This window comes from Pezoporus occidentalis, unplaced genomic scaffold (assembly GCF_034315485.1).
Source record: "Pezoporus occidentalis ecotype Australia unplaced genomic scaffold, CSIRO_AGI_Poc_V1 ctg12, whole genome shotgun sequence".
Lineage (NCBI taxonomy): Eukaryota > Metazoa > Chordata > Aves > Psittaciformes > Psittacidae > Pezoporus > Pezoporus occidentalis.
The window spans coordinates 490,108-508,374 of NW_026912994.1; the positions used below are offsets into that span (position 1 = coordinate 490,108).

The 18,267-nt window shown below is 37.4% G+C and overlaps 1 protein-coding gene across 1 annotated transcript in view; it reads left to right on the forward strand.

The window, feature by feature from the left end:
* LOC134157804 (von Willebrand factor D and EGF domain-containing protein-like) overlaps nucleotides 1-18,267 on the forward strand; it is a 199,922-nt gene that overhangs the window by 92,903 nt on the left and 88,752 nt on the right. Inside the window, 5 exon segments of the mRNA XM_062607159.1 lie at nucleotides 1,261-1,447; nucleotides 1,449-1,535; nucleotides 4,511-4,689; nucleotides 8,346-8,975; nucleotides 8,977-9,227. Coding sequence (XP_062463143.1) covers nucleotides 1,261-1,447; nucleotides 1,449-1,535; nucleotides 4,511-4,689; nucleotides 8,346-8,975; nucleotides 8,977-9,227 — 1,334 coding nt within the window.

The window sequence follows — 18,267 nt, forward strand, 5'->3', positions numbered from 1 at the left end:
AAACTCTTACTGTGTTTTAAGCTACATAGCTTTTTCTGGCTTTTAATCTGAAGAGAAACAAAATGCAGATACATACATGCTAACAAAAATGTGGTTCTTGAGCCATTTGTTCCTCTGTATAGGAAACACTAATAGACTGAAAAAATATTGATGCTTGTATGGCCATGCTTAAAAATAAAACTGTTATTTAGTTGTGGCATTTTATACATTCCTTTTTACATATTATCTTTTTATTGAAGAAATTAATAATGCTTACGATTATAAGCTTATAGCTTAGCTTCCATATTACTTAATTTCAGAGAAATCATGTTTAAACCTAAATGCAGTGCCTTAAAAGTAAGTAGAAGCATCCATTGTTTTTAAAGATGGAAGCTGTTGGCTGGTGAGAAGAAAACTCCAAACATATACAAAGTATAAACTTATTGTTTTCTTCACTTTTATACATCACATTAGAATAAAATAGAGTAAGAATAAGGCAAGCTTTTGGAATAAGAAAACAAAGAACAAGCAGAGGAGCATCCTCTCACAGGTCCCTGTGGAGAAAACCCAAAGGGCTACAGGTGGGATGAGTTTTACCTGTTTCATGCAGAGGGCAAGAACTTGCAAAGTTAAAGTTATTCTGCTTGCTCAGATGGAGCAAGGACTTTCTGTAAAGAGAGATAAAAGTCTCAAATTGTTCAACACACTGCACTGTGCTGATTGCCAATCCATTTAGAGTAAAAGTTGTGCTTACAGGAAAGTTATTGAGGGGAGGAACCAACTTCATTTTAACAGGTTTTCAGCAGAATCCCAGTTTTTCATATGAAGTATTCACCTAGCCACAGTCAGTCTTATAAAAGTTAGTGATTAGTCACAGAAAAGGCTATCTGAGGACTGATTTTGCTTTGAAGAATATCATGCTGTAAAGCATTTGGTTAGCACCAAAACATATTTATTAAGGCCTGGAGGCAGGGACTTTTTCCCATTTGCTCTTTATCAAACGTATATCCTTTTTATCCATTCCCATTGCCATAGCAGCAGCTGGGAAACAGCTACCTGCTTTTCACATGAATTCTTATGTACTTCCAGCTAATAACTGCGACAGCATTCCTTCGGTTACAGTGCTGGAGAAACGTTTCCCCTTGGGTTGATTTTCCCTCCTTCAAGGCCAGCCACTACCCTGGTCTGATTAAGGAGTGCTGTTGTACAGTACCAAGAAACACCCATCACAGGTGGATGTACTGGGTCTCTGAGTCCTCTTTTTCGTTTGTTGCTGTTTAGGCACTATGATAACTATAAAATTGGCACCTTCCTTTTGTGCCAGAGTGTGTTGAGGGCATTTGAAGTGCATGTTTGGCAGTGGGATTGTGGAGGCCACCGCTCTGCCACCACTTGCAATTGTGGTGTGGCTGCACGAGAAGGGGGTGACACTGTGGTGCTGGACACCTGCAATGGCCATTTCCAGGAGACCAGACAGACCCCAGTTAGCCATCAGAAGCACTGAAGCATCACCACATGTCAAAATCCTAAAGTCCTACAGAGGGAAAAAAATAACAGTGTGTGGATATTTAAGTACTTTTGTTGTTGTTGTTCTTTAAAAATGTGAGGTTAATATTTCTGAATTACTAATGAAGTCACTAAAAAAATATCTATCTGAAGCCACAAGAGTTCCTGCATGGAAATATACCAAAAAACAAGATGCAGGGAAGAAGCTGGTTGAACTGTTAGTTTAACAAACTGTAAAACAAAACAAATAGCTCTGGAAATTACTCAGAGACATAGCAGAGTGCTAGTATTGTTACTCTCTGCAGTACGGCAATCCACTCTCAGTTTGTTTATGCTAGGCACTACCCGACTGTATTGTATAAAGCAAATTACTTTGCAGAGCTTCTGATATAAATACTCAAGGAAAGATCAGAGGTAGCAGAATAATGTAGTTTCAGAGAGGAATAGTGAGGCAATATTAATCAGACCCAGATAGCCCCCAAAAGCCATGAAAATGGGCTGCAAATGCACATTCGGTATAATTTCAAGTATTTGCCTAAAATATGTATGGCCACAAGGTGCTTTGCATGAGTATCCACACTAATCCAATGAAGTCACTGGAAGAATAAAAGCAGGCTGCACCAAGGGTTTTGGTGAGAAGAGCCATAAATTATGACCAAGAAGATGATTTTATCTTACAGTTGTTATTATCAAGATTTGTTGCCAGGAAATGTTTTGAATGAAGACGGATCCACAGTAGAGCCAGAATGATGCAGGGAGTGCCTGTGCTTGGCTGTTCTTGTGATATCGCTTGGAATAGATATTAGTAAAGCAGTAATTGAATATCTGTTAATTATAGAATAAAGAAAAGGCAGGAAGCAAGCTGTAATTTAATTCTGCAACTGAATGCTATATAATTATTCTTTTATTACTAGAATAAACTTTGCAAGGAATCTCTATTCTCATTTACACTTCATGTCTCAACACAACAAATCGTGACATACCCAGGACATGAATTTGAATCCTTCCCTGATCTGAATGGGAATGTGTAGGAGCTGTGCAGCAACAAACACGATCCCTGATCAGGCCACAGTGCATGCTGCATCCCAATTTGCTCGACAGCCAATCTTGCACAGTGCAGGAGCTGGCTCCCCTGTGGCTCCCACTCTTTTTCAGGCTGATGCTTTGAATGGGTTAAGTCGCTTTCTTTTCTGTGCAAGGTAACAGCTTCCAGCAGCCAGTCACTGTATATCTCTGCAAACTGAGGTCTCACAAAAGCTTCTTTGAAGCCTCAACCAATTGGCAGCGTTAAATCCAGGTGGGTTACAGAAAACCTGGGCAGTTTTTAGCTCTTTAGTAGCAGATGGGATACCTTGCCTGAGGCAGGCTGAGGAGGAGAAAGAGTTATGGCTCTCCAAATAACTGAAATAAATCCACATCTAGATAAATTAATCCAGACAGCATGGAAGACTGAAGCAGCTAATACAGTCATGATTGCAAGGGTTTTATATGCAGCCTTGTAGGAAATGCTCCTCCCTGTAGTAAAGCATGTAATTAGAAAGCACATATTTATCTGAAGAAGGAAATCAGATCCTACCCAGCACTGTGTCAGCTGCAGATCTCCTGCTCTACCTATTACATTTTTAAGCTTACTTTGGGAAGCAAAACATACAGCCAAGGTGAAGGTACATCTAAGGTGGAGATGCAGCCAAGGTGGACATGCAACCAAGACCTTCTGTTGTATTCAAAGAACTTTATTTATTTACATTATAACTTCCATTATTCACCAAGTCAAATATCTTTTTTTTTAAAGGATGCTTTAAATGCCCTCGTCAAAACACAGAGGACCTGAGTACAAAACATAACGTCCCCAGCTGTTCTTGCAATCAGTGGTAGTTTGCAGCTGAACAATGAAGTCACTCATGGAAAGCTCCTCAGGAAGTACTCTCATACCTGAAAAGATGACTGGGAAGCTAAAATGGGGAAGGTTATTGTTTAGTTCAACCAAAATGCAAACTTTGGAGTCCAGCACAGAAATACAAATATAAGCTAGTTGCTTCTTCACAAATGTGAATGGATTTGCTGAGGAAGAACATATAAAGGACCAAAAAATCCCCACTGGAAAAAAAAAAAATGAACAGCCATTATTTGGCTGCATAAATTATACTTACTCAGGGGTCACTTAGAAAAAGGCAAATAATTATTTTGGTATTATTGTAATGAGATGTTTCCAACTATTTAATGTACTTTTTAAGATTAACTGAAAACATTTAATTTTGGATAAAAAAACAAATAAGGTTACTTATCAGGATAGAGTGCTCCTACTCCTGGCCCAGATCATTTTCAAAATAACTTTCATTTTTACCTGTGAAAATAAAGCAAACAAACAAAACCACATTTCAGTTGAAGAGATTTTTTCTTTTCTTTTCCTTTTCTTTTCTTTTTTTTTTATTATTTGGTTGGGGCACCAATCTGAAAAATCCATTATCCACACAGTTACTTCTTTGTCTTAACCTCAAGATCTTTTTTTCTTTTAAAGGTCAGTGTAAGTCTACCACAAGTTCTTTAATGAGAAAATTGCTTTATACACTTTAAAGCAAATCATTTTCCGGGTAATCCGGCCTTGGAAAATGAAACGATTTTTCAGCGGGAAGAAAGCTGTTTTTCAGACTTGGCAGTTTATCTGAAAGAAATTATTTCCCAGGCAAAGACACAAGGGTGGTCTTATTGTCATGGAAATCACTTCAAAAATTCGCTGGTAACTTCCCAGTGGGAAAACTTCAATTGATGTAATTATTAATTTAAAAAGAAAGTACTCAGGCAGTTTCATATTTATGTAATGCTATCAGCTATTAGTACCATAGAAACTGAAAGCAAGCTAAATAATAGCACAAATAAATATTTATAGTGTATCTAGATGATCTTAAATTACCTCTGCCACCACCAATGTCCTACTTTGATATTTTTGTTTATAGAAAGGGACAGTTTTTATTGCATAATAAGCTTGGGACAGCTTTAATTCAGTAGGGTTTTTCTGCCTTTTTAGATCCTGTTCCCTTCAGGAGCGTTTGTTCGAGCTGATGTGAGCGAGTGGGGAATGGGTCTGACAGTGAGGATGCTGGGCAGCGACTTCAACAGCACCAGAGGTTTGGGTGGTCTCTTTGACGGGATCAGTCACAACGACCTGAACAATGTGCCTGAGGAAAACTTCATAGAGGAGTGGAAGTACAAAGCCAGAGAGGATCCCCCATGGGAGATGCTTTGTAGCACTGTTTCAGGGGGTGTTGATGGGTTTATTTCATTACATATTCCCCTAATGACCTGACAGAGACATCTGCTTAATCTAGCAAGGGAAGCCTGGAAAACTATTACCACCCTAACAGCAAGGAGGCTTAAACACATAAGCACAAAACACATAAGCAGCTACTGAGAGAGGTTTTATATTTGCAAATGATGTGATGTAAACACCTGTGTTAAGATCCCACTCAGCTGTTAAATAAAATGCAGCTCTCACCCATATTAGAAAACTTGGTTAACTGACAATAGTGATTAATTAACAGTTTGGTATTTCCCTTGTTCTTTTATTCCTGAACACTAGTTACAGTATGTGAGTATAGATTAAATATTACATTTTGACAAAGTGTGGTAATACATCTACCATGCTAAAACTTACTATCTACTCTACTAATTATGACAGTGAGGTTTGAAAACTTGCACTTTCTGAGACAGATGGTCTGGAACCAAAGCCAGGAGTCTGGTGCTCTAACACATCATTGTTCTTGCTCCTGTCCCTGTCCATATCCGTGTTCCTAACCCTATCCCAATCCCGAACCCAATCCCTATCATTACCTCTACCCCTATCCCTACCCTTATTAGCTCCTATAGCTGAACATTTTCATTCCTGTTGCTGAACATTAAGTGCTCCTAATAGGTTGACTGTATAGGTTTGTTTGTGAAGTATGTTTTGTAAATAAGGAAAAATAAGGCATACCACCTTAACATACCTTTTAATCTGTGCATGTGAATTTAGCACAAATTTTCAATTGATTTTTTAATAGATTTTTTTATAGATTTATTTGTAAAAATTCACAAATACTTATAAATATTTAGACCCACTGCATTTCAGAAAATAAACAAACCACTCTACTCTATTCTGTTTATATTAAATGGGCCTAAGGAATGGCAATTTTGTCCTGTATTTACAAACTGTACTATTTAGAATACAATAGCCATCTTTAACATCTTAATGATGTGATTATCAGTGAGCGCTTACTTCTGGAAAGGCAACGGAGAACTAGTTTGCTGCAGGAACCAACCAACTGCTGGCTACACAAAAAGGGGCTAATAAGATCCTTAGAATGACCAGTTCAAGGCAAGTTTGTTGAAAGATCAGAAGCCAAAGCACACTATATAGGATTTTACTTGTAAAACATTGAGGAGTTTTCTAGCGCTTGGCACATATAATGGAGATACTTCAGGGAAGGCAGGAAAAGCTCCTACTAAGTGAGAATGGCAAGAGAGGTGATGAATTTCACCTTGCAGTACTCTCAAGGGTGGATTCTCAAGAACCCTCCAGACCCTGGTTAAAAAAACAAGCCAGTGAAAAAGCTAAAGCCATCTCCAGAGGAGACTGGACCGGTCTCTGATCTATCCATGGAGAAATGACACAGTAAAAAAACAAAACTGAGAGGGTGATTTTTCTGCTGCTCTTTTTAATTTTATTTTAAGTAACACTGAAAGCATGTTAGGTTTTCTTCAGCATGTGAAGCTAGTCTGAGTGCCCACCATCTGGCAGGTCAACTCTTTTCCTGGCTTTCACCTCAAGCATCTGCAGGGCTCTGAATGGCATAGATCTCTTTTAAAGACCAGTTTTCTAATGAGACTTTTAAACAATAAAACAACATCAGAGCATCCCAGCCCTTAAGCAACACCCAGACAAAGAAGATCTGAATTTTAAAACATTAAGTAGGTAAAATAAATTCTGCAAATTATTTTTTTCAAGTCTTTTAAGAAACCAGCAGGAATGCTATTGATTTTGGAGTCTTTCTCTATGATAATATCCAACTCAGTTTGAAAAACTTGTCTTTAGTTCTTCGTTGATTATAATGGGCAGCTAACAGGAATGATAGTCTAGCCGTCTTATGTAGGCGATGGCACATCCTAGCTCACTGAGGTGCTGTCTATATGCGCATGCCTGTGAGGAAGGATGTGGTTTCCAATGGGTCCATCCTTTCCACACCATACATCCCCATCCTGTTGACCAGGATGGGATGGATGGGAGGTATTTGGTTTCACATGGGAATAACAAAAGAATTTGTTTTAATAAAGTATCAAGACAAAAGAGCTTCAGTTTACTGAAATTTTCATTTTTGTTTTCAGTTTCTGTCCTGATTCTGGAGCAGTTTATGTGATATCTATCTATCTATCTATCTATCTATCTATCTATCTATCTATCTATCTATCTATCATGTGATAATTACCCTGGACTCCAGTTTATGTAGTATTCCCTCAAAGTAAGAGTTACTTCTGCCTTAGTTTCAGTTTGCAGTTAGCTCATGATGTGAGTCTGGGCAGCTCCAGCTGCAGGTAACACCACCTTGCAGAGCCAGGGGAGCAGGGCATGTAGGGGCGCTGACTCAGACACTAAACTGCATTCTCCAAAGGACCAGCACTCCCTCAGTCACCAAATGTGTTTTAACATCCGAGACCGTAGCGAAGTGCAGAACAGCTTGTGCATTTCTGTGAGCATGAACACCGTCTTGTATCACATTGTGTTCTGCTGTGATCACACACTAGGAAAAATGGTTTCATAAATGTCTGGGCTTGTGTTTCAGAAGGAGAAATTGGTTAATTTTTCTTGTGTCATTGTGATGCTTTATTTAAAAGTTAGCATGTATCAATGGTCAAAATCATATATGCCATTTTCAATGTATTTTGGAAAAACTTGATAAAGGCAACTGCATTTTGTACAAAAGTATCTAGTAGCTCCAAAATGTTGCAAATACTTTCACTTTCCTGAAGTATCTTCTATCTTCTGGCTGCAAGACAAAATTAATGCCAAAATAATTTAAAATTTTGGTGTTATTTCAAATTTGACTGGAAGTAAAGTGCTGCAAACTATTGAGACAAGAAGCATATCCTTTGCTATGAAGCTCCAGGATTCCTCTTGTGCTGCACAAATAAGGTCAATAATTTTACACTCATGAAAATTCTGAAGAAACTTTAATCATGTCTGTTTATTCAAACTGAACTCGCTATAAAGTTCATCCATCATCAAAGCTGGACTAAATTAAAAAGGGGGTGAAAAAAGCAATCACTTCACCTTATTTGATAGTCTAGCCTTATGATCAATAGAAAACTGCTTTGTCAAAAGAAAAATGCAAAGAAAGCTCCATTGGAAGGCAAGGATGAAATGAAATATGCATAAAAATATTTTAGAGGAAAAAACCATTTGATTTTCATAAGAAAGCACTTGAAACAAATAAAACTTTTTTTTATTGTTGTTCTCCAAGCAGTACCAAGGTCACACCAGGGACAAACCCAAGGCCTTATTTCGTGTATAATATGAAAAGTGTAACCTGCATCTTAAAGGAGGTTCTGCAAAGAGAAGTCAAATAGCTAGGCAATGCTCCAGCAACGCACTTAAGCATCTGTTGCTAAAATGTCCCCATGTAGTGCTTAAAAATGTACAGGACAACTCAAGAAGGGCAGTGCAAAAGCAACTAAAGAAAACAGAGATTGAACTTAAGCATTTTCTTAAGTGCTTTGGTAGATTGGGAATTTATACATCCCCCAGCCTCAGGAAAAGAAAGCTTACTTGCTATTGTAAACTGATTTGTTGAATGTTTCCTTCCTCTAATCTTTTTCTATTTTTAAATCAGAATACCTCCAGGAAAGAGTTTATTTGATAAGACTCCAGCACTTTCTGAGGTGAAGGAAAGAAAGAATTACTGCAGATGTCAGAAGGAGAACACCAAGTCCAGAAACATGCTGAATGCCTTTCAGACACCCTTCCCACAGTCCTCTGGTTGCCATTATGGCCATGTGGATTACAGCTCTGCAATCCCATATCTAGATGTTACGTCAGAGTTTGTCACTCACTTAGAAATAGAGTCTGCTTTAAAACAAGATGAGAAGCTGTCGACCAAGTCTTTTGATCAACGACAAGTGCCTAAATCAGTCCAAAAGCGAGGTAGCCCCAAGGACCAATTAAAACCTCTTGCACACAATATTTCCATGAAAAGAAACAGTTCCATTAAATCTACCAAACCCACAAAAGCTCCAAGGAGAGCAAAAAGGCAAGATAACTATTATGAATACTCAACCTTTCACCCATTGCATGGCCCAAGCCAGAGAGACTCAGAGAGCTTTGCATATTTTTTCCAAGAGGATTACTTTGAAGGGGATCGGATGAAGCTTCCACTGTCATGGCCCACACCCAATGGCCTAACAGCTGCCAAAGCTCTGGAGATTTGCCACCAAATTCTTGCAAATTCCACCATTGGCTTAGTGTGATATATGCCTTTTAGATTTGCAGCTCAAAGATGATGTGGCTTCAGTGAGGGCACTGATAGCCCTTTTGGAAAATGAATGTGAAAGAAGAGTACTAGGGAACAGAAACAGTGTGTTTCATGTAGAAAACCAGCAAGAAATCCTCACTATCTTCTGGTGTCCTGCTTTTTGTAATGGCAACGGACAATGTACTGAACTGGGCTGCCAGTGCTTTGAAGACCACAGCTCCTATGATTGTAGCATTGCCAAAAGTAAGTAAAAAATTCTGTTTGCTCCTACCCTACCCATCTTTACATAGCATTAGAATTATTACGTAGAACATCTGCACAGAGTTGTTTGCTCTTCAAACAGAGCTACCAGTAAGGTATTTGATGAATTAGTAATCAGGTTTTGACCTTGAAGAGAAGATCAAAATATCTGGTTGGCTGGTCCTTCACTTTTTCACCTGAGTAACTTTTTAAAAATGGATTTTACAAGTCCCTTAGCAAATTGGTTTTGCAGAAGTGATTTTCTTTACATCTGATCTATCACCGGCATGCTGACAAGCAAGCTTCTGACAAAAAAGAGGGTCCTGCTCACCTTGTGGTCAATATTCATGTTAAGACTGTATAGCTACTTCTTTTTTTTTTTCCTCCTGATCAACAGAGAATAAAATCTGAAAATTAATCTGAAACACCTTACTAGTAACAAAAGAAAAAAAAAAAATGAAAGTGACAAAATGAACAGGTAACATTGTCAAAGCCATAAAATAGTAATATAAAATAGGATGTATTTGAACCTGCAGACCTGATTCTGCAGATTTTAATGTATTACAGTTACAGGGAAGACTATCCCACTAGGTTTGTTTCTTCTTTACTGTTCAGCCTCTCAATGGTTAAAACCACATCCAGTGTGAATACTGACAGTGCTTGAAACTAAGCTCATGCATATATGTTAGCATTAATTTCAAAATGTAAGCCCTGCCTCAGCAAACCACATAAGCTTACGCTTGAAGTTACAAAAAGGTACTTAAGGCTCAGCCGTACAGTTGAGTTCCTGCAGTTTAAGAAGTAATTCAGCTAAACTGAAATGACAAGGTATGCTCTCTTAACCCAAACCAAATATGGGGAAAAGCCTTTTTATACAATGCTTAGAGCATTATTCTGTATTTAGAACAGGTAAACATATCTAGGGTCAGTTGCCATAGCTTAGCTGAGACACTGGAGCCCCAGGAGCTCAGTGACATATGTGATACCCCAATGCATTTACCAGCTGGGATGGGATTACCCACATACTTCACAAGAAGAATATTTTCAGTGTGTTGATTTAAAGTGGTTTAAATATACCCCAACATTTGTTTTCTGTTTGGGTTTGTTTTTCGGGGGGGGGGGGGGGGGTTAGAGGGGTTGGTTTTTTTTTTAATGGCAGGCTAAAACTTGCAGGATCATCTCTTAAGTGTGGAGAAATTAATTCTCTTTCATGGAGAGAACAACTGACACTAGTGAATGGAAAACGAGTTGAGCAATTTTGCCGTTAATTGTCCAACATACAATTCAATGTTTAACTTCATTTCTCTGTGAAATGCTCAGGTTAGTGGGGTTACTTAGGACAGATTTTTAAATTTTATTTTCTTTTGCTATGGTTCAAATCCCTCAGATTAAAGGAAAATAACTTCATTATGACCTTTCAAGTAAAACCTAATGGGACCTTTTCTTCTTTCTGTGATATCACATATAAACAAGGACAGAATACAGAGCACAGCCTGAGGTTGCACAGGGAGGTGAGAAGTGAAAACAAACATGCATCAGCTGTGGCAAAGACACCATAAACCATTACCACTCCCTGATCTGCCTTCTTTGTTCATCTCTCACTTTTCTACAGCTGAGACAAATGCGATAGTTGGTCTTTCCTTGAAATCACTTTTCTTCTGGGAGGCTGGTTTATTAGAGTTCATCAAATGATTCCCTCTAGTTTTCCAAAGAATCACTGTTATTCCAACTTCCCCCAGAAGACTCCTGCTCCCTCCAGTGCCACTCACCTGGAAAACCACCCCGCTACTCCAGGGCTCCCATGGTGTACCCACTGAGAGCTGCTCCATGGAGGCTGAGTTTATAGCATAAACATCTTAGCCTGGTACCTAGGGAAGCCAGCCTGGTGCTGGACCCACAAAAGAGCAGCACAGTTGTAATTAAGAAAGTATAATTTTCTCTTCATGTTTATACTGCTCCATTTGCTGGGAGTGAGTCTGTTAGTGTTGTGACAAAATTAACATTGACAGCTTCAGCAGTTTTCCTAACACAAGGCAGAAGGCCCTTTTCCAAAATTCCCATGCAGTTTTCCCACCATTTCAAGGGCAATGTTTGATTTAAAAAGAAAATGGCCCTTCTTCTCTCTATCGTACTGTATACAACCCACATTACCTTAGCTTCAGCCAAGGACTTGCTTTTTTTTTTTTTAACTCACACCTGTAGAATATTTTCTGTGGGTGTAAACTTTAAGTACAAATATTACTTTTTATTTAAGAAAACCTACAGAACACATTAAGAATAACTTCCTGAGGAGAAGAATGCTTTCTGGCTAAGTAAATTGAGCTCAGGAAAGAAATCATTAAATAAAATTGTAGTACAAATTGCTATTTTGAGCCACCAGTACTTATTATTTTTCCTGAGGAAAAGGTAGTGGCATAACTCTCTGATGCACAGGGTATGTCTTCCGAGGGGTGTACCTGACCCAGGGAACATTTACTATTAATTTTAATATTTTCCACCATACTAGGGAGATGAGAGGGAATTAACTTTAATCACTAAAATCCTCTCTGTGAAATATTGATTGTTTTTTTTCTAACTGTAATCTATCTACCAGCTTGCACAGGGTAAAACCCTGAACATGGAGCACAGTCCAGAGGTATAGACCCATCAGTTCACAGAAACTTCTGTGATGTTTTATGCATGGAAATGAGGATCTTAAGGAGGATTTGCTGTTTCCTAAATATCCTGGTAGACAAAACTACTTATGCATTTACTGTGTATCACACATCCTAAAGAAAATATTTATTCAAAATATTTTACAACTTGTTTTTCATTAAAATGGGGAGTTGGGGGAGAAAGCACCTCATTAGCAAATAAAATTATTCAAGAATTTTGCCCACAGACTAACAACAACAACAAAAAAAAAAATCTATCAACATTTTTTGAGGGCTCTTTGTTAAAGAAGGGATCCTCCTTCATATAAAAACCCAGGGTTTGCTTGGATGGGCTTGGTTTGCATTGTTTGGATTGTGGGGTTTTCCTCCCCCAAAATGAAGAGACTAAAAATAAAAAGGATCCATGTCCTGACCAAAGTTACCTAAGATATCATGGTATTTACAAATGGGGACAATGGGAAGAGTTGTAAACACTTTCTGTAACATAGGTTCTACTAGTGCAAAACATTTCAGAAAATATACCTTTGAATCCATAGATTGCTGTCATTTGACTCTTCCCAAAGCACAGTGCCAGAACAGTCATTGGCTTCTCCATGTGGTGGGTGAGTGGGAGGCACTATGAATTTCCCCCAGAGTTCGCGGTGACAATTTGAAGATTGTCCCCATATAAGTCCCTTTATAGAGAAGGGGAACAACATTGAAAATTAACTTCTCAGCATGTTCACTGGATACTTGCCAATTTACTGAAGACCGGTGATTAATTAGTTAATTATACTAATTTCAGTTCTAAAGATGGGATTCCCTGAGGGTTATTGTCCCTCATATCCTTGTGTCCATGTTCTTGTCAGCTCATTCTTCAGTCATCCTTTCACATTCTTGTGGAGGCTTAATCAGCTTCAAACAAAGGGGTCAGAACAATCCTATCAAGGCCTCCCATGGTCAAATGCAAATGGGATTTGCCTGAGACAAGCTCAGTTTTCTGTCTCTGACTCACACTATGGAATGTAATGTGTATGTATGGAATGTAATGTAACATATGGAATGTGTTTGAGACAAGCTCAATGTCCAGGCTCTCACACAGAAATAAGGAGATGATGAAGCATTTGAAGAACAAGCTGACTGTGTGCAAAATTGAGGAAAAAATAATATTCCTGAAAAATTAAAACCAAGGTAATAACTGTCATGATTAATTTGTAGGACCTTTCCCTATGTCTTTTGTATAACTGTAGAGAAACTGAGACGACTTCACACAAGAAGTTGATTTCCACATTGAGTATGAAGAGTGAAAAGTACTGCCACAGTCTAGACAGAATCAATGCAATGAACTGCAATGACCTCCATGTATTAAAGACTATTTATGAATTCATTTATGAGCGATCTAGAATATTCTTTCTATATATGCAAAAATACAGAAACCATGTATCTATAAAAGTACCCGATCTTGTAATTGCAATGTAAAGCAGATATATATGTCCAGCCTGAGGTCAGATCCCCTACAAGGAGAATTAAATCTTAGCTGTGGCATGCCAATCACTCTGACATTATAACACTTAGAAAAGGTCAGCTTGTTAATTTGGTACAGACAAGCAAGGAAAGTATTAGTGTGAGCTTCGCCTTTAGCTTTTCTTCATTTTTTTTTACTTTCATTCACAACAGTTTTAAAGATATTTGCTTGTTTTTACATTTCATAGGCAGAATGTTCTACATACCGCACAATCATAGAGTCATTTAGGTTGAACCCCCAAGGTATGCATGTCATCCCACACCTATTTGCAGGGCAAAGTGCTACAGTATAACACAATAAATATATTCTTCTTAAATGGCAATTCAAAAGCCTGGAAGTCCTCAGAACTGAAGTCCTGTTGACATCACTAAAGCCAGGATTTCACACCAGAAAGGCCATTAGAGATGAAGAATCAAGATCAATCTCAGAAATAAAGCTATGCTCCAACCAGAACAGCCTAAGCCCCCTAACAGCAGCTCAGGCACCCTGACCTGGCTGGCAGAACGTAGGCAATCAGCACTGTGCAAGCACAGGTGGGATAAGCCTTTGGTCTTTTGTACTAATAAGTAGAGGTTCTGTAGAAAGGAAAGAAAAGGAAGAGAAATTAAGAACTGAATTAGGTTTACACAGGACATATGAAACTGCTGCCTCTTTCACTTTCTTTTAAAAAGGACAGAAGAAACAGAAGAATGTATCTTGATATTGGAAATGCTAACTCTTAAATGCCATTGTTAGGAAAAAAGTTTTTCCAGGAGAAGTTACATGATTAATGAACAAAGGAGAAGGCAACTCCTTTGACTGGCTTTATATTTTCCCATTAACTCTAAAACAAATCTCCATCTAATTTTTTCAGGCTGGAATTATAGATACAAATTAAAACTTCCCCAAGATCAAAAAGGCCATCAACATAATTCAGGTATCTTTTCCAAGGTCACCCAATCTCAGCTACACTTGCCAGTACATAATAATAGTTTTGACCAGCACACAACCACAAAAAAATGGCCATGCGGTATGTTTAGGGATCAGGACACAACCCAAAACATGTCTGGAATAATTTTAAATCAAAACATGTAGAAAGAAAAAACATGGGAAATGTGGCTTGCAGACAGGCTTACTCCTCTGCTCTGCCCAACTCCAATGGGAGCAGTCCAGGTGGCCATAGCTATAATTATCCTCACATGAAAACTGCAATTTGGAGTTGAAAGGCACCTCTGAAATTTGGCAATGCTCCAGAAGCTTAAACTTTCTTAATGTTGCTAAACATTTCATAAACCTTCCCCCCAACACCTGCATAAGGTGCTTAAAATGTCATTACCATATGTAATTAAATGCAGAATCCAATTACTGCAGATAGCAAATAAGGTTGGTGCTTACTGTTTGTATATATTGACCATACTGCTTATAAAAAAAAAAAATATCCTGACTACTAAAGCACGCATAGAGGGATGTAATACGCAGATTGTATGAAACTCTAAAGAGCAATGACAAGATAAAAAGTAATGAGGAATAATAAGGACAAATTAGTTTCAGTAAAGTAATGACACTTGAAGTTTAAATTTCTCTGTGCGAAGTTCTGGGGAAAAAGTAGTCAGCAAAGAAATCAAAGTGAGGAAAAACAATAGTGAGAAGGTGAGAAGTTAATGCTTACCTAGCACACTTACAGACATTCCATTTTCATGTCAATAAGTTTCAATAGCATTATTAAGAAGTTCCGTGAATCCAGCTGCATTTTCAGAGCACTGAACCACAACACCAGTCCCTCAGACTCATTTGCAACAGCAGTTACATGAATTACACCCTGTTATTTTTAGAATGATTATATAGACCTTTCTGAATTTATCATACTGCTTTGGGATGAATCTTGTTCACGTGCTCTAATTAAATAATATTAATTAAAGCACCAACTATTACAGGTCCTAAGGTAGGGTCTTTGAAAGAAAGATATCTCCCACCTATGGAAGAATAAACTCAGAGCTTTAACCTGACCAGTCATGAAAGTTGAGGATAAAACATGTATTCTACAAATCTCACCATTTATATAATTTATTTTTAATCTTAATTCCTGTTCCCAAAGACAAAAGGCGTTTAAAGAAAATATTTGAACTGGTTTGAGATTCTCAGGTGAAAGGGAACAGAGTATTTCAATTCTCTACATCAGATTTTGTATGGCAACATAATCTCTGAAATAAATAAGTTTCTCCCACTTTTATCAATTCAGTGGTCTTTAAATTCCAGATCGTGGTGCCATAATGATTATTGAAGAACTGTTAGTCTGTCAAGTAAATGGATACCTTTTGGCACATGCAGTATATATTTTGTGGACATGATGCATCACAACAGCGCAGGCAGAGCCATCAGGACATACTACGTCAACAGAAGCTTTCCATGCATATATTAGACTATACAAAGTAATAAATGCATACTAGACTTTTCAAAGATAAAACAGTTAATTTCTTAAATCACCAGGAAAGTAACACACTACTCACTGCATTTAAGTGCATACAACCTCTGTCACTGTGACCAGCCTGTGGTGCTGGTGTGACCAGACCTTCATATCACCATAAGGGCCCCAGAAATAGTTACCTGAAAATGTGGAATTTCTGTCTGATCCTCTCTCTCTGATCAGGTTTTCAAATTTGGTTAGATTAGTAAACAAAGAGAAAACACAACCAAGCTTTTCACTAACATGGGGAAACACTTGATATGGTGGTGAGAATGCAATACACTCTAACAATTAATTGTATCAATTTTTCAAAATTGGATTCCAAAAGAAGAGACAAACATGCCTGTGAGAACAGCAAACACCATACCTACTACTGGCATTATTTTTTAAAAAGCTTTTTATCTTTTCAAATTGTAAGCCATTGGGCTTAATTTTCCTTTTTATTATAGTAATTCCACTGATTTTGGTGGATGGTAGCATTAACAAACTCACAGTTACCATTATGTTGATGAAGTTTACATTATCAAGAAAAAATAGCTCTCTTTTCACAAATTTTTTTTCATTTTCCTTTTTTCATATTAATTATTGCCTTTTCCATTTCACAATGTTAGGGTTTTCTACCTAGCTAACTGAGGAAGGTTTGAAAATTTCCTATGCCTGTGCCCACCATGTTCGCTTGAGTATGTACTCGTTCATTTGACAGCTGATGAACTCTAAGTGAGGCAGTGTTACCGTATTGAAGTTTAGAAGCTAACTCAACTGCTATCATATACATTTTTCTTCAGTAATAATTCCCATAAAGCAGGAATACTTGAAGCAGATCTTTATATACTGTTGTGACATTGAACACACTTTAATATGCTGCTTCCATTCCAATTGAATTGCATTCTTTACATAGAGTTAAAGGTATTAACAATATATTCTTATTTCCTTCAAGCTGACATTAAAGAAATATCACTAAGATAACAATACTTTGTAAAAGAGGTTCTATATGACTTGAAAATGGAAACTTTTCTTTTGAGACCTGTTGTCTCCACTTAATATCAAATTTTTCCTTAGCTGACTGGACAACACTGAAAAAAAGGTAATAAATATGAAAATAAATATTCTGCAATTTGAGATATTATTGGTTTCAGTTATTCAGCTTTTTCCTAGAAAAAAACAACCTATGATTTAATACTAGTGTAAAGTGGAAAAAATGTTTATTTAGAATACACACTGTTTCTTTCTCCTAGACATCTACAGAATGGACTTCATCTGAGTTAGCTATGAACCCTAATAATAATGGTATATGAATGAAATTATTCTATAGCATCTTCAGATCTGGGCCATAAACATTCATATCAATATATTCTTTTCAACAAACAAAGGTGGCATTAAGAATCATATTTACAAAAGACATAATGAGTAGGCATAATGAATAAATATCAAGACAGTGAGATTACTCATTAAAGCATAAATTTTTTATCATAGCACTTACCTGCTTTTGGAAATATCATTCCCAGGCTTTTAGAATGAATGATCACCTCCAGAAACAAAAGAAAAAAAGTAAAAAAAAGGCTAAGAAATACAAAATTTACAGAAGAAAAATAGTTAAGAATCGCAAGAAGGAAAAAGAAAGTGAACCTAACCTACCATTAACGCGTCCTGACTGACATGTAGGTACTCTGTTTTATAATGATGGAAACAGATGTTTCCCAGTCACATAAAACGTATTGGTGGGTAATTCTCAGGGACTGACAAGCTTGCCTGCTAGTTTTGAAGTTTTTCTTCTTTTCATAGCAATTTTAGTTTAATTTTTGATGGTGCAGATGCAATAAACTTGCATCAGAAAAGGCCAGCATCAATACCAGCCTTCATCTACTGTTTTAACTTGCAGTTCTTTCCATTCAAAACACAGACCTGGCTGAGCAGGAAGAGGGTTATTAGCTTCATGGTTACAAAGTCAATAGAAGCCAAATTTTAAGAGGATATCAAATCGTCATGATACACAGAAGGTTGCATGCTCAGTGACCCATACTATTCTCTAAAAATCACATAAGGGAGATGAGTCTTTTCTGGTGAGTAGTTTATTTGCTTTAACACAAAGCAGTAAAAGCAGTTTAGTGAAACAGGTAGCTACAGAAAACTATTTTCTGAAGTATACAGAATTAAATGCTAGGAAAGTTTACAAAACTATACAGCTGATTTAAACTGACCAAAGCCAGACACTCCAGATGCATGCCTATACCTTCTTTACATCACACTGTTTGTAGGCACTGAAGGAAATTTCATTCTTAAATCTTGTTAAATCCGAAACAAAACCAAAAGCCCTGAACAAACAACCCCCTTCCCCAAATACTCACGCACACATGATAAATAACAAATTAATGACAGAATCAAAACCTGCGAAATGTTAAAAGGTCTGGTTTAAACTGACCAAATTCTGGGCAAACCTGTGAT